General features: G+C 28.1%; 1 protein-coding gene across 1 annotated transcript in view; it reads left to right on the top strand.

Annotated features, from left to right (window-relative positions):
* The first annotated feature begins 201 nt into the window (after positions 1-201).
* The window catches only part of LOC127279378 (homeobox protein EMX1-like), a 29,583-nt gene continuing 10,891 nt past the window's right edge, over positions 202-18,893 (top strand). Inside the window, exons 1-2 of the mRNA XM_051301700.1 lie at positions 202-1,749; positions 13,719-13,891. Coding sequence (XP_051157657.1) covers positions 870-1,749; positions 13,719-13,891 — 1,053 coding nt within the window. The 5' untranslated portion in view covers positions 202-869. The remainder of the gene's footprint in view (positions 1,750-13,718; positions 13,892-18,893) is intronic.

Here is an 18,893-nt window from a genome sequence, read left to right as displayed (position 1 = left end):
CAAGGGGAAGAAACCAGTATTCTGTTATACACGAACCAATCAGAAGAATTCATGTACCCGCCCATTGGACATTTAACACCACAAAACACGCCCACATTTAGGTTGATCAGCCCCTCCAACATCTGTTGTCAGGACATCCAAAGGGAGAGGGGAGAGGGGAGTTGTACTCCCCCACCAAGCCGGTTCCAACACTCGTTTAGCCGGTAATTTTCTCAAACACAACCAAGCTCTCAGGCCAGAAGCATCGGATCGACCTTAGAGCGGAGCTCGTATCACCTCGCTGCGCGTTTCCCATTCTTGTTTTTTTTGTCCCCGAAGAGTGACGAGTGGACCGTGTGAGTTTTTTTTTAGTTTTCATGTCACGAGTGAGTTTATCGTGTAAGTTTTAGTGTGTGCTTAATCACTGGGAGTTCTCTAATCAAGAGTCCATATATATATATATATAATTAAAATCAGGATTAAACTGTTTGGGACCAGGACCAAAAAGTGAATTGAAAATAAACAAGTGTGCTGTAGTGATAAAAAAAGCATCTTAAGATAATGACAATGTGACGCAGTGTGCCGAAAAATTATCAGCAAGAAATGGTATAAAAATAGACACAACTGATAAGGGATTGAGTGATCAGTGTTTACAAAATCCGGTAATGTCTTCCTCCATCTGGTAAAGCGACGGACTCGTGTCCGGTATATTCATTCTGATATCATTGACTCTTTGATAAAAACAAAAGTGTTAATGACAAATCTCAATAGCTATTGCAATTGAATTGCATCAAGATGCAGGAGACTTAAGACATCACCGTTTATAAAAAAAATTCAAAATTCTCGAGAAAGAGTCTATTTGGCAGAGCCTGGGCGTTGCGCCACTTACAATGATGCCGCTCGCGCCGACGCCAATCGTCCCTATGCCCTCCAAGCCCAAGATCGGCTTCAGCATTGACTCGATCGTTGGCGGTGGTCGGGATGATCGTCTTGACCGATTAGAACGAGTTGAAATCGAAAGAGATGGAAGTCCAATGGATGTTGTTGAGGGTTCCTCGTCCCCAAGGAATCGTCGACTCAACGCAAGATCACCAGGCGCTCATTCCGAAGAGTCCGATAGGCCCGTTTCAAGAAGTTCATCAGTAGAGTCCTATCCCAATTCCCGACGGACACCTTCGCACAACAATCATCATCTTCACCACCACCATCATCATCATCACTTAACTCTTGCCAATCATTTGGATTACAGTAGAAATACAACGCACAGTCACAGTGGAGGTTCCACACCCAATAATAGTCCCAGTCCACCACACAGGATATCACACAGTGATTCTCCCGTTGGTAATCATCCTCCACCACCTCCGGGTGTTGTTCGACCTAGTCCAAATTACCTTCAACCACCACCCAGTGCTGCAGCCGTTGCTGCTGTTGCCGCTGAACAAATTAAATCTCTCTATGGATTATCAGGACATGGTCCCACTGGTCCACAAACCGGTCAAAATGAATATCAATCGCAACATTTAGCATTTGCTGCTGCAAATCTTGCTGCACAAAATTTTCATGCTGCAAATCTAGCTGTTGCTCTTCAGGCGCATCATGGTGCTTCACCTCATGGACCACCTCATGGACCTTATCCCCATGGTGGGGCGCCAGGTGGACCACATCCTCCACCTCATCCACATCAACCACCTCGCGATAGCTATACTCTTTTTCCATGGATCACATCAAGACATGGTCATGGAAGGTTCTTTCCTCATCGATTTCCTGGAGGTGAGTTTCTTATTCATTATATATGTTTATTTAATTTTAACAATTGAAAACGGAAGCTTACAAGACTATATTATAAACAAAATGAAAACTATGAAGAAAAGATTTGTAATGTGCTTAAGAATCCTTAAATCCATTTGGATAATTTTCACTATTGCATATTATATTTTTTGCTGAACCGGATTTACCTCCTGAAAACTTATAACCAAACTCAACAATCCCATATGGTGATGAATTATTTAAAAAAAGGTTTCGGAATTATTTTTTGCGGAAAATGTAACAAAACTTTCTATTAGGTAGAACTTTTTTCCATCCATATATCTTTAGGAATGTTTCTTTGGTTTGAAAATAAATTTTTAGATTGAACATCAGGAATTGCAAAATTCCACCTTAATTAGAAATATGAGAAATTCTTAAGTTGAAGGACATTAAAAAATTCTATTGAACAGAAGAATATGGAATTCTTGAATATGTTTTAATGATTAAGGATATTACATTTTTATCTGTTGAACAAGATATACTCTTCTGTTGAATAAGAATTTCTCATTTAAATTTTGAACAAGTTCCCAATAATATATGTAGAATACAGTTATTGACCAGAACAATTAATAATGAAACTTCTTTAATGAAATGAAGGTGGAAATTTGGAATTAAAACACGGTATTTAATGGATATGTATACGTTTTGTTGATGAGATAAGATTATCTTTAATCAAGAAGATTCTCTTTGATGTGTTTTTAATTTCGAGTCGGAAATATTATATTGATATAGATGACATCAGGGGAACTGGTTATTAATGATGTTATTAGAGATCATTACCACAATTGGCTTATGGCACATAAATGATCCGCCAATTAATTTTCATTAGATTAATTTTTATATGAAAAATAATTTATTAAATTATATTATTAATTTAATTATACCGTGTCACAGAACTAAAAATTAGTAATATAAATTTTTATTTGTTTTTATTTCATCTAATGCTCATATTGTCACATTACAAAAATTCCAATATGAGAAAATTTATCGATAAATATAAAAGACAGAATAGTTTTATCTTCCGTTTGGAACAATAACCGACAATTTTAATTTAAAAATAATTTCGACCAAATCATTCAAAGTGTATATATTATTATATACGATAATTGAACATGATAATTCTGAAACGTAAACATTTTACTCTTTTCTTCATAAATTATAAATGAAGTGCACGTTATTTAATGTACAAAAAATATTTTGCATCCTTATCGCAGTTAGTGCTTATAATCAATAACAACACAATGTAATTTGTTATCATATTAGTTTTGTATAATTGCATAAGGTTCTTTCAACTTGTTTTACTTTTAAATTATATAACTTTTTAAGGCTTATTTTTAACATAATCAATCGAAATTTTAATTTATTCAATATTTTACAAATTAATTGAAAATTACAGATTATTCTAATTATAAATATCTTTTATATATACTTTCACAGAAAAAATCATATTTATACCTTCATCATATAATCTATATAGTCATTTGAACTCTTCTTAATTCACACGTAGCGATGATGGCACGTGATGAAATTATTTAATTAAATTCAATAATCCTCCTGATTACTTTCAACCTGACGAATATTAACTATACATAATTATTTGTTGTATACATAATCAGAATATAAATTAAAATTGTAAATATTTTTTAAGAAACACTAATTATATATTGACAAATAAATAAATAAATTAATTTTAATTATATATTATTATTATTTTATAAAATTACTAATATAATATTTTTGCCGATATTAAAAATCATAAATTAACTAAATTATAGTAATAATAATTAATACAAATTTATAATAATTATGTAAAAAAAATTATATTTTAAAAAATAACAAAAACTTGATATATTAATACAATTTTGTATATTGATCGCAAACACATATATATTCATTACAAGCGATTAAAAGCAAACATTGTGGATGAAATGTAATTAACACTTGGCATTCAAAACAGTCGTTTATCCGTGATCATAAATATGAAGAGAATTAAAAAAAGGAGATATTAGATATGAATGGTACCACGTTTGAAAACAATTTAAGATTGTCCATTGGTAGATAATGGTTCACAACAATATTCCGATTGAGACGTAGAAATCTTCTTTCTCCCTCTCTGTGTGTACTAATATATATTATTGGATGCTGTATATATATATATATATCTTAGAGATTATCCGAGCTTTCGTAATTCAGATTTTGTAACATGTGCTGTCCATATATATATATATATATATATATATATATATACAATATGAGTATAATAAGCATCATTGGAAGTTTATGGTTCAATTGAGATTTACTAAAAAGCATATTATTTTAAATGAATTGCATGCGTCACTGAATAATGACGTCCGTTATCTTTGAAGTTGCGATATATGATAAACGACCATTATAAATCGATGGGTTTCAATTTCTCGTTTCTCTTATCATTCGTATATATGTAATTTTCATCCCAACATTGTCACATTATAATGAGAACATTAAGACACACCCCCTCCGTTGATAATTAAGAAAAATATTTTATTTTTCAGAATTTTTCGATTATAATTTCTCTTTAAAAATTTGCCCATTAATATTTACTAAATAATAAACAATTATTTAATTAAAAAAGAAATAATAAAATGGTAAAAAACAATCAAGTTTTTATAAAAATTAATTTAAAACACAAAGCTTCCTTTTTGAGGAAGTAAAATTAATAAAGCCAGAAATTTTTGTAATGAGAAAATTACAGACTTCTGAAATAATAAAATATACGTGTCCACCACGTCAAAAGTTGTTAATAAAGTAATCGGTTTCAGTTCGCTTAACTCTTGCTATAACTTCTGTAACTTGAGAGCTATTATATTAATTAAAGTACAAACGAAAGAATCAATAAATAATGTTGATTATATACAGAAAAGAAAAAAAAGCAAGATGCTCTAGAATCTAATTCATGGAAGAAGTATAAACACTTTGATAAAGTTTACGATCCACTATAGTAAACTATACTAATAGGCAATTGTAATTTATTAGTCCATAATTATTACAACATCAATAAACTATACAGTGATCAATTTATTTTCCTACTCTGGATATTATTATACATTTTTATAAAAAAAAAATATGCGAATTTTTTCATTTCCTTTTTTTTTTCTAAAAATCAGAGAGTGACAGAGAAAGTTTTGTGCGTTCATTATATTAACAGTTCAGCAACAAACATCTATATTACACCTACAATAAATCTTTGCAGTGAAATGTTATTCAAGCATCTTTTTCTTAGGAAATAAAAGAAAAGAAAAAAACATGTTTTTATATAACAAATATGACACAGCCTTAAACGGGAATTAAATCTTATTAGTTCAACAAAGTATATGGAAGAAATGATTCAAGTTTCTAATAAATACTCAAAACATGTTAAGAGAGAAAAGAAAGTGTTTTAAAATCAGGTTCATTACATTTTTAAACTAAAACAATTACAAAAAAAAAAATTAATTAAAAAGAGAAACTTCACATATTGTAAATAAACTTCAATGATGTAGTTCAGTTTCTTTTTTATATAAAAAAAATCGGTGTGAAAATTCCAGTTGAAAAAAAAAATTCTTGCCTTCAGAAACATATATCATTAATTATATATATATTTGAAAATACCATTTTGAGAACAGTAGGTTAATTAAAATGTTCATAAATTGGAAACATCGTCAAATGGAAAACAGATTTATATTTTTGAACTACAATTAATTAATTAAATTAACTATAACTTATAAACTAACTATTAACTATATATAATCAATTATTAAATCTAAATTTAATTAAAAATTATTAAATTTTCATATATTCTTTAGAGATTCATTGAAGCTATAATGTAAATTAAAAATGATCGAAAACAACAAAAATTAAATAAAAAAATAATGTAAGTTTGTTGTTAATTTGAATTTTTAATTGAGATGAGAATTTTGATTTGAGAAAGTGAAATTACGCTAGAGAGGAATTATTGTGATCTCATTGGAGGAAACGAGGCGGTGAAGAGGCAATCTGTCTCCTAGAGGGCATGAATTCCTATGGTGTATTATAAACAGACACCCTGACGATTGCAAACTAAATGTATAGTAATCGTCGTCAGCATGCCTAAGGCGAATATGTACTATACAGTACTACCTGCATATAAAGCTTTATATTTTGCCTTACTTACGAGGTCATACCCGCAAGAGAACTTCTCATTTAGTGATCGATAATTATCATAAATCTACTACAAGCCGCAGTATATAAACATATATAGATACGGCATAAAGAACTATACGTATATAGCCTTACATAAATGTACTTGAAATTCTCTTGGAAAACTAGTTCCGACGGAAAAATTGCATTCATTCGAGCGCCATCTTTAAATTTCATCCACTATATATCTCATATTTGCCTCCATAAAATGCTTCATTTGTCATTAAAAAAAACATTTTTTACCATTCGATAAAACAAAACGGGAAAAAAAATGATTTTTCGCAACTAAAAAATATACTTTTGCAATAATTTTTCTGATCTAAAGAAAATATGAGAAACTGAGAAGGAAACTAATTTTTATTACCAAAAAAAATTCTAATTATTTTCTTCTATTAATAAGAAAATAATTATCTCCACCCATAAGTAAATAATTATTTATTCAACAATTTTGCTATTAATTTAGTTGTTATTCTTATCTCCTTTTACTTGTATGCTTTTTTCGCTTAATTTTCTAATCTAATTTCTTCTATTTTCAACTTTTCTCTCTTTTTCATTTATTTTTTCATTTTTTTTCCCTCTATCTGCAAAAATAGATGAAGAATTATATTTTGCCTATTTTCTATAATTTATATTTTAATTTCTTCCCAGTAATCGTTATCGTTTCATATATTAATTACTTGAAGTAATTAATCAAATAACAACATTTAATTATTATATCTGATTGGGAAAAATTAAATTTACATTTAATTTCTATAATATATAAAAATATATTTTTTATCAATATATAAAACTTTCACATTAAATAAAACCAAATGAATATTTTGTTTGGAAAACCAAAATTCCTTCACTCTCGCGTACAGTTTCTTCGAAATAAAAGTGACGTATGAGAATTTTAATTAATTTCCCAATAATCAGATTTATGTAATTTTTTTTTAAATACATATAAACATTTTCTCGGAAAAAAAAAAATATTTATACTCGTATCATTGACCTACTGTCTGCATATCGATGAAGCACGTGTGAAGAATTTTAAGATTAACATCGCCTCGAAAACATCGGTAATAATTGTTTACGCATTCAGATTAATATAATAGATATATAAACAAGTTTTTTTTTATAGTTTTTTTTCAAATTTTTCACATAATACATATTTGATCTCTAATCGATTCCTCTCTAAATATTAAATTAATTCTCACTAATGTAATATATACATCTGCGCGTAAATATGAGGTATATATTTCGAATGTAATGAACGATTAGTATATATGATTTACCAGTACCGCCTTTTTCCGGTGTCGTTAATTAATGACCACAAATGCAAACGAATGTATTCTGAATGACAGGTTGATGTCGATTTATCTAGTAATTAGCGTGTAACGCTTAACTACTTTTCTAATCGGATACCAGTTTCCATTTTATCTTATTCTAAAAGTTCGCTTCGATAAAGAAGGTTCATATGATAATTCCTATCGCGCGTTTGTATCTATCGATAATTATCATTTTATTTCTAAACAAACCGCCAATGAATGATGTTTTATCATTATAATAAAAAAAAATTTGAAGATTACACTGGAAAAAGAAGTATATCTTATTTTAAGATGTTTTGGTAGCGTTTTTAAGACATCAAGATATGAATTGTAGTTTATTTGTAATTTAAAAATTATTTTATATCAAATATTAAATTATTGTTACATTATTATATTTGAGTTAAATAAAAATATATTTAAATCAAAAATAAGTAAATTATTAATTTGTTTCAATAAAAAATTTCTTTTACGAAAATAAAATTTTTAATTATAAAATAAATATTTCTAATAAATAACATAAATATATAAATTAAAAGAGATTTTTCCGATTACGAAAATAGTTGTTTAAAATCATTTCGAATTCTTATGTTAAATTATAAATTATATATTATGGAAATCTGTTTGTATTTGCATATAAAAAAGGAGAAAATACAAATTGTATAAAACTAGATGAGATAAAATGACAAAAGTCATTTAATCACTATATTATTAAAGTGGCATTTACCTTTGAACATACTCTACGGGGTGTCCCTTTTTTCAAGGGGATGACAAAAGAGAAGTCGTTTTTTTTCGATAGGTCTCGCGTCAATGTTCCACGCGTTCGTGTCACCTCCCGCTCACTTTTTTTTTCGAGCCCATCCCCAAACCCATTTTTCTGTCATACAATCTTTTTATTTTTTCGTTTTTTTACTTCAAGTGCCAAGGGGGCTGGACGTTCCACAATTTTCTAAAGTGATTTCTTTATATGTCTCTCTCTCTCGTTTTTCGATGACAGTGCGTGAGGCCTTTTATTCAACTAACCAACATCTTTATATATATATACATATATATATAATGCACCCTCTAAAAATTTGATTCGTTTCCCAAGCTCTCAATGACATAGTTGACATGCTTCTTGGTATATAATATAATTCAATGGAATTATTCCTTGCGAAAAAAATACTATATATATTTATTGTTAAATAGAATAGACAACTTCGGAGAATAATAATTTTTTTTATTCTAAAAAGTTTGTAGAATTTTTATTATTCATTTTTCTTAATAGTTTTCGTGAAAAAAAAACACTTTCATGGAAAAAAGGTAAATTACTGTGTGAGATTTATCTTGTATTATATGTTAAATATACAATCCTCGTGTGTGTGTGGGTTGAATGACTCATTATGTGATTAGCTGCACATGTGCGCAGGTGGTCCTGCGCATGAACTGTCTAATGATCGTTATTAGCTGATTCGATTATGCCTTAAACATGCACCCTCATAAAACGCTTGTTTTGTGAAAGGGGAACTCCAAAGACGCTTTCTTAAACACTTTCAAGAATTAAACTTCATTCACTCAGCAATATATAAATTGTTACTAACTTGCTAAAATTTTCATTATCCTCCAATTTATAATTATTAATTCTTTTCATTTCCTTAATTTTCATTAATTCGTTACTGTTATATTAATAAAAAATTAATTTTATTACATTTTTGTTATGAGACTAGAAAATGAGAATAATTATTTTAATTCTTAAATTCTTATAAACATTAATATTTTGTAATTTTGTTTTTCGAATTATTAACTTTATTGACTTTTTTAAATGTTTCTCGATTATTGTAACAGTTATAAATTTTTTATTAAATAATTTCTTTCTATTAAATTATATTCTCAGTAATTTTTTCTTACCTAAAAAATGAGAGATGCATCAAATAACATCGTTAATATTATAACAAATTAAGTGTATTCTATTTTTTCTTCTTTTTCCAAACGATATAATAATCTTCTAACTATACTTAATGTCATTAAATAATCAGTTTCTCAAGAATCGAAATAAATTTTCACATTCCGCATGTATAAATTCTAAAGCGGAAGTGTGAGAGAAGGAAAAGCGGTAAATTAGATATATTGCGAGTATATCCTGTTTATTCATGAATCTCAAAGAGGCTTATTACTCGCTTCTCAATACGCATTAGAATTTAACTCGAGCAGCAATTACAGTGGAATTATCAAGAACGAAGTAGGAGTCAAATAAAACTTGTTCTCCTTTCGAGAGCAATTAAAAACACATTAGACACAAATTACACTCTCGTTGAAATAAAACACATTCGAATTTTTTCCATCAAAAATTATAATTCACGTATACATATATATATATATATAAGTATAACTTTGTAATTTTCTCCATGTCAGAGAGATCATATAATATGCATGTGAAAAATCCCACCGCTGTCACCAAATTTTATATTTTGTGAGAATTACAATATTCTTTTTTATTAAGGAGTTCTTAGCCCGCATTAAAATGTAACCTCAAACTAAAAAATTGTTTTTAACAACAAACAAAACAATCAATAAAATTTTAACTAAAAATATATATATTTTTTTTTGAAAATTGTACAACTAAATCTTTAAAAATTCAGTGTAATAAATTTTAAATCTATTTTTAGTTCTGTGAACAATTATTTTTTAGTTTGAGGTTATGTTACAGTAAACCCTTAAGAAGAAAAATAAAATTGAAATCTTTGCAAATGGAAGAAATAACTTCTTTTTTTTCCGTATAAATATACATGCGATGTAATTTAATACATTTAAGCTTGATTTTTTTCGACTATAATTTGAAATCGCTGTGGGCATATCAGCTGGAAATTTGTAGCGCAAGCTTCTCGTAATTACAGTTCTTCCTCTTTTTATATCCATCTCTCTAGGAATATAAGTCGAGGTGTTGCCTAAAGGCCAAGTCTAGGAAGCAGTTGAACTGTTGATGCGCCTAGACTTGTGTGTATAAAGGGTATATATATATAGGGACTTGTGTGTGCACTGCAGGGAGCCTAATCTTTCAGAAACTCTCAGGATCTCCTCATAATAATATCGAGATCGTAGCAGAATTACTTTCAAGAATCGATGAGAAGAACCACTTTTTGAAGAATCTCGATTTATGCTGCGTGATTGGACGGTATTCGTGGGTAAAATCTCAAATGGCCGCACATCCAGATATCTATCTCGGTACCACGTTCATCGGCCATGCTTTTGCAGTTTATATATACATATACATACACCTCCTCGACCCTCGCGCCATATAAGATGTTCATCCACAAAGCAGTTTTAACTGACAGTCAATAGTCCATAGCTAACAATGTATATATGTATTCCGATCTGATCATTTTCCCAACTTTAAAGTATCCCTATATCATCAAGCATATTTTCCAGAGTCCGAATTTAAATTGAATTGTATACGTTCATATTTATACACATTGATTCACATATATATAATTTCACAGCTGTTATATCGTGGATTATTTATCAAATTTTATCTCAACAGCGAAAACGCCTATTGACCTTTCAATGTGAACCTTTCGGAAATATTATTTTTACTATTAGTTTTATTAAAATACGTTTTTTCTCATTTCTATTGAAATTTATAATGATTAATATGTGTTGCCTTGAAAAAAAAGAGATGGAGAGAAAGTTTTATATAGAGACGAATGAATAAAGCCTAAAATTAATTTGTTAGAATTTTTATTTCATATACCTAGAATTTTATTAGATATACAGTTTTCTTTTACCTGAATGTTTATTTGCTCGAATTATATTTTTTGACAAAATTTCCGTTAAATCGATTTTCTATATTACAAAATTTTTATAGAACCGACAATTTACTTCACGCGCAATTTTCTGACGGAAGTTAATTCGAAATTTCGAACAAATGCAAAAATTCTATCTCAAATGAAATTCTATCAAATAAAAATTTTATGAAATTAATTTTAGGCATTATTCGTGCGTCTTAATTTTTTTAATTTGATAATTAAATAATGAAAAAAAATAAGAGTAATTTTAAATAATATTAGATTTGGAGGAGAAAATTAACTTTTGAAATTGTATACTTTGTAAAATGTAGTTTATTTACTTTTTTTTTTTTTTTTTAATAATGTTATCTGAGAATGTGAAAAGCGGTAACAACAACAACAAAAATGTTGGCCTATGCGCGGCATACATTTTTATCAGAATAGTGCAATTTGTAAGAGCTGCACGCTAACTTTATAAATATATATATAGTTGGCACAAATACAGCGTCAACGAATCGTAATTCATAAACCGCGTGTGTGCCTTTTAAAAAACAATTTGTTGTACTCGTGCTACAACTACTGTTGCATTAATTTTGAAAAGAATAATAGATATATGGAAAAGAATGCATCCTATACCATCCGTGAAAAAGTTTGCATTTTCACGGAGAAGAATCTGTATAATTTTCCTTTTGCTAGAATATAAATATTATTAAACTCTCTCTCTCTCTATATATATATACACGTAATATTTATTCAACAACTCGTGTAATTTACTCTAAAACGTAATACTTAGGAATATAAATAGAGGAGAAATTATAATGTTACTTGGGATCAAAACCACTTTAACCCAATACATTATTTATGTGTTTCCAACGCTAATAGAGTACCACACTTACATTATTATGTTATATTTCATCATTTTTAAATTTTCTTTCGTTCCTTTTTTTATGATTATTTTTTTAGACTTTTATTTTTATCTTTAATAATTATTAACAATTATAGATAGATTAAATAATTGCTTTTCTGTAGAAAAATTGATAAAAAAAAAGGAATCATGGACATTAGATTTCTTTTATTTTTTTTTTTTTTAAATGCAGAAGTCCTTTTTACATTTTTAATTTACGTATCCGTTATCAGTTCGTAAATGTCAAGTTTGTATAGCGAGTCACTTACACCTTGTCTTCCGCATTTCTTACGTTTCGGTAGGTTAAAGGTTAGCACGTTTTTGTAGGTTAAAGGGAATTTTAAGTCCGGTATTTATGAAAGCACTTGTACCCGGGTAGAATAAGTTACGAGCGTTATATCCATGTCAGAAGACACACATGTCCGTTATAAAATATACGGCGAGGTCGCGGCCACATTTCGTTTCTATATACGCGAATTTCACAACGTCCTCTCTTTATAATATATAAGTTACTATACTGGCTGCTGTATAGTCTCATATTTATTTTCCCCTCTCCATTAAAAAAAAAAAAAAATGTTAAAAATCACTAAATAAAAGCGAAATAAATGAAAAAAAAATTACATCGATATATATATGTAATGATAGGAAATTAAAATCTGAAAAAAATTGAATGCAACTTTTATGTTAATATAGTTATTATATGATTGCGCGAGAGTAATTTAATTACTTGCTGGCTTATTATTCGTCATATTGTTATCAAGCTCTTATATAGAAAGCATAAATAGTTATATATATTAGAAACGCAATTTTATGCAGTAATGCGGCTTATATATATATATAAGTACTATAATATCATGAATCTTAAGTGACACACGCGATGCAATGTTGGCACGTTAATATAAATGATTTTCGATAAGACTCCTCTGAGACTATATCATGAATGATGCTTCGTGTATATATTTATATGAAGATTCAAGAAATTGAGACGAGAGTCAATTCTCATTAATGCGCGATAAATTAATGCCTTGTAATCGTGTTGAGAATTTCGTATTCCTATATACATATATGTTATCAGCAAATGTTAGCAATACTTTCAGTGGATGATTATATTGTCAGGAACTGGGATTTTTTTTTCTTCACTCTCTGTTCTTATCAATTTGATTAAAGGATGCTTTCTATATATAAGAGAGGTGTCTCTTAGAAAAGACAAATAGAAACTCGTATATATATACATTTTCAAAATGGAAATGTTTTAAGGATTTTTATAATTTAAAACTTGGATAAAAGAAATTTTAAATGACGAAGTCATAGAACTATTCATTATTGAAACATAAACATAATTTCAAATTTTTTTCAAGATTCTTTTTATACCGTAAAGCTTTTACATATAATACTAGTATTAAAAAACTACAAGGGTCAATTTTAGGGAACTTTTTATTATTTTTGCAAAAGATTAGTGTGAATATTTTTAAACGCATATGTGTAATGACCACATGGGGATTATCGTATATATACGTGGCCTTCCGGTAAGTATCTCAAACGACTTCCGGCAGGCACGCGCTATATCAGACGATCGACAGGGACCTTCCGCTGGTGGAATACTCAATTACCTTGTTCACGTACCTTTTCCTATTCTTATTACAAATAACCACTATATAATATAAATGTTAACACATATCTGCAAAATCCTTTATTAGGATATATGACACTTGATTTTTATAAATCTTAAATTCCTTTTTTTAATATTTTTTTTTTTTTTACATTTTTCAGGTCCCGATTTTGGAGGACTTTTGGTACACGCATACAGGAAGCCAAAGAGAATACGAACGGCATTTAGTCCAAGTCAATTGTTAAAATTGGAGCACGCCTTTGAGAAAAATCACTATGTGGTTGGTGCGGAAAGAAAACAATTGGCACAAGCACTATCGCTCACGGAAACGCAGGTGAGATTTTTAAAAAATTTTTTTTTATATTTTATCCATGTGAATATCTTGTATTACATATATATATATATATATGCAACGACACAACACTTTATTGTGATGATTACGCGAATATCCTACTCGCACTCAACTGCGCGAGACAATTGTAGACAAGTTATTGCGAAAATACCCAAAAGTGTGACGAGTTCACTTCTTTGTAAACAATCGCGTTGAATAAACGCATTTACTCGTTTACTCTCAAGTAATTTAGTCATTAAACAACCATTAACCGTGCGCGCGGTCTATAGCTATATTTACCATTCTGCTGCTACTGCAATTATAATAATTAGCGATGAGAGAGAAAGAGAGAGAGAGAGACAGGGATCCGCGTGGATTCTTCGCGAATATAAATTTTTGTCAGCTATATAGCGATATATAATTGGTGGATAATTATCCGCATCACGTGAATCCGATGGGAAAATCTAAAATGTTTTCTTTTCAAATGTGTTAGGAAGTTTATGTGTATGTTTTTTTTTTTACGATATATTTATTAGTGCAGGAAGGAGTAAAAAAAAAATAAATTTCAAGGCAATTCGCCCTTTTTCAAAAAGAATTTAGATTATAAATTGTAATTCTTCTCTCTGTTTCTAACAAGAGTCATTTTTGCTCACAATTGTTCGGTTTTCTTTATGTTTCCTTATAGCAAAGAGTTTTCCTATTAGTTGTGAATTACGATGGCAAAGTGTGTGAGTTGTATTCAACTTGATTCGCTGTAATAGCGCGGCTAATCGTACATAATTAGCTTTATACACGTCGAGTCGCGTGTATAAAACGAAATACTTGGAGTTTCTTATAAATACGATTCTTATAGCAACACAAGTACCTATAAACAACAAAAAACAATAATCTAAAATTCTAAATTAAATTCCTTATACAAAATAAATAAAAATTGTTTTCGATTTTTAAAAATTATTGACTAAAAATTGATTTTTCTTAGATATAATTTTTAAAAATCGAAACATAAAAATAAGAGATTGTAGTAGTCTCTGTTTATATGAACAGCCTATAAGAGATGAAAAAAAAAGTTACATAAGTTGCTCATTACAAGAGAAACACATCATTTAAAAGTGAGAATATTATTAAAGTGACGAAAAAAATGTGACCTTAATGAACGATCGTAATATTGTAGAGTTATAACTAATAAATAATGCAAGTTAAATAATTATTAAGAGACAAAGTAATAAATAATGCTTGACCAATTTGTCCCAGACAGTTTGTTAATTGTTAAACAGAATATAGCTTTGTCAACGTTTATATTTATTTTTATCGAAATAAACTATATTGACTTGGAAATTCGACTCGAATATATTTATTTTGAATAGAAAAAGAAATTAGCATTTAAAAATTTTTTTTTGATTTGTTACACACATGTATCTGTGTGTGACAGAGAGAGATGAGAATTAAACTAATTATGCAAAATAGAGTCTTAACACTATATAAGACTAATTACAGAGATAAAACCTAATTACTATTCATTTATGTACAAATGAAATAAACTGTTTTGCTACATAGAAGTTAAATATAGGGCAGTGGTCGCATGCAATTAATATTTTGTATTTCTCGCTGTATAAATTGCAAAGATCTTTATGAGCTATGAAGATTAGATTATCGGAAATTGAATGTGAAAATTTTAATATATAGCGAATGGGAAATTGAACAGTTAACAACTTTTGTCGATATAATTATACCTGTTAATATAGTAGTAAGCAATGAATTTAATTGTGTCACGTTAATTAATTACAAAAAAAGGATTTAATCACAGTAATAATTTTCAATAATATAAAATGAAAGATAAAATATTTAAATATGAAATAAACAATAATTTACTAATAATGGGAAAAAAAATTAATTCCATTGTAAAAGGACAAAAATTTCTTGTAAAAATATAAAGGAAAATAAAAGTCTCTTTTTATCAGTTATAGAAATTAAATTTAAACCCTTTGATCAGAATTATAAGCCCTTTCAATCAGAAAGAAAATGATGATAAATTGGCAGAATATTAAGAGATTTTATAATAATGCAATAAATGGCCAGATTAATCTTTCGTAAGATTTTTGCAATAAAACCTTTAAGAATATGCATTTCTAATTAACAAATATATGTATACAATATAATTATTATATTCTTCAAAAAAAACGCGACATTTCAATAAAAAAACACTTTTCGATGCAGATTTAATTTTATATAATTTTTTTTTTAAATTCCAAAAGGTTAAAGACTAAGTTATACCTCTTGTGTATATATTTGTATAGGAAATTGAGAATTTAATTACGTTTTACAAAACTTACAATGTTTTCATTTTTGTTGCGCGAAAATAATAATAAAAAAAAGAATCTCATCGAATTTAATTATCATCGAACATTTATTCATATAATGATAAATTAATCTTCTTTTTTGCGTCTCTCGTGATATATTATGTATATATAAAGTGATTCTCAACAGATTATAAAAAAAATAATATTTCTTGTAAATGTAAATATAGGGATTTAAAGTGATGAGCATATATATATATATATATATATATATATATATATGAATTGATTTATCTGACTATGGAGACTTAATGATTACAAAAATTGATCAATTAATATATATGGTTTGATTGCTCGACATAGTAGAAAGATGACTGTTGGAAGAACTTGTATGTCTTGCATACCTGATCGATACTAAATATACACACAATTAAAAGAGCTGCGTGTATGTACATTAGTGGAGGTGGTGTAGTGCGCTAAACGTAAATCAACCATAGTCGTTTCGTGTGCGTGTACTGTACGAAATAATCTTTTTTGTAAACTCTTTTTTCAGTTATATATACACACATTTTTTTTTTTTAAGAAATACTTTTGTATTTGTGTATACATTATGTAGGTTTTCATTATAATGTACCATATAAATATTCATGTGTAATTTAATCATATCTATACAATATAATTCATTTGGTTTTACAAATGGTACTATAGTACTGATTTTAACGGTACAATCAATTTATATTCTTCAATTTAGAATAACATCATTTAGTGCCATACCATCATTTTGATATAAAAAACATTTTGTATTAATTTAAAGAACATTTATTATGAATAGTATCATTCTAAATCTAAATCAATGAAAATTTCACTGATCTCAATTCAGTGGACGAGTTTTCTTCAATTCATCAGTAAAATTTCACTGAGAATTAGTCAAAACCACTGATTGTCAATGAAATTCCACTGATTCATCAAGGAAAACTCGTCCACTGAATTGAAACCACTGAAATATTCACTGATTCAGATTTAGAGTGTATATATAATCTGTATGTCTAAAATTTAAATTCACTAACATGTGGCATATACCATTCAAATAATATTTGTTGCAATTGATACAATTCATTTTAGTATCAGGTTATAAATGATACACACCGTTTAGTATATCATTTATAATTTTGATTTTAAATTCTATAAAACCCATTTAGTATTTAGATCATTAAATGTACATCGTACAATCTGAAATTATGACTATATGTTATTAGAACCATTTAAATATCATCTATAAGAATATTTAATAGAATATTCCAACAATATTTATTTGGTTTAATAAACAATTATTACTAATATTTATAATCCAAACCCTGATTCCGCGCTGTCTAAATTATGAATTTTAATTGCTGCAATCCATATTTAAATATAAAAAGTGATTATTGCAAACGATTCAATCAATTCACAGTGTCATATATATATGTACTCTACAGCACACACAGATTGTAATTGATATAATCAATTTTGCTACGTGTAAATAACAAATACACTTGATATGTGTATTTGTATTTGTATGTGCTTTGACGTGTATACATTTCAAGGCACACTTATATACGATGGTGTAAGTATATATTACCAGCGTGACACAGACAGTTGGCGTGTAAATCAGACGCTTAATCGCTTCTTATCGTTGTACAACTGACAGAAATGTCTTCTCGCGTGTTGTCCTGACATGCGAAGACAATATACACGACGAACACAAATTTTTATGATTGTGATTGACGAATGATCATCACAAACTATGGGCTAATCTGACTCCCATCCCACCCCAGCTTCTGGACCACCTCTGCACAATAATGGATTTTCACTTCTGTTCCTTTGACCACACACGAATATTGTTGACTTTCAACGTATTCCTCATAATTATTATATAATTTTTATATTATAAATTCAGAATAATAATAAATACTAAATTTTTAATTTAGAGTGAAAATTGTTTGTAATATCAAAATCAAAATTGAAAATGCAAAAAAATTTACTTAATGATATATGTATAAAATTAAAAATGATTATATCAATAAATAAACATAACGATGTATGTATATAAAAATTGAAAAGAATATGTGTGTAAACATAACAGGACAGTCGACAGGATTTAATGCCTAATTAAATCGATAAAGTAGTGTCAACTCAATAAAGCAAAACCAACGCACATATATATATATATATATATATATATATATATATACATGTTGAACATTGAAAGTGCATAATTGAATATTATATATGCTGTATATACACAAAACGTCAATAAAGAAATTGTATAGTATATGAGGGCGTGTTATAAGTTTTGTGATTCTCACGCAAAGTAATAAATTTTCAATGTTTTGCTACGAATTAATGTGCAGTCGTGCAATGTGCTATTACATTTGCAATCGCAGTATAAAGAAAAGATATACATGAGCGATAGAGATGCAGAAACATGGAGATTAATATAATGAGAAATAGCGAGGAAATGATTAGAAGCATAATTAAATAATCGTGTCTTAACTATATTACTTATAATTTCAATTTCTCTTTGTCATATAGGTATATACACAAAATTTACAGCTGACATAAATTTATACAGAAATGAAAATAACAATTGAAAATATAAATTACGAATTAAAAAAATTCAATTAAACAAAAAATTAAATTTTTATATAAAACAAAAAACAATCAACATTCAA

This window comes from Leptopilina boulardi, unplaced genomic scaffold (assembly GCF_019393585.1).
Source record: "Leptopilina boulardi isolate dan_hultmark-lab unplaced genomic scaffold, ZJU_Lbou_2.1 LbouV2_216, whole genome shotgun sequence".
NCBI lineage: Eukaryota > Metazoa > Arthropoda > Insecta > Hymenoptera > Figitidae > Leptopilina > Leptopilina boulardi.
The sequence above is the reverse complement of the archived record's forward strand: the minus strand, read 5'-3'. Positions and strand labels throughout refer to the sequence as shown.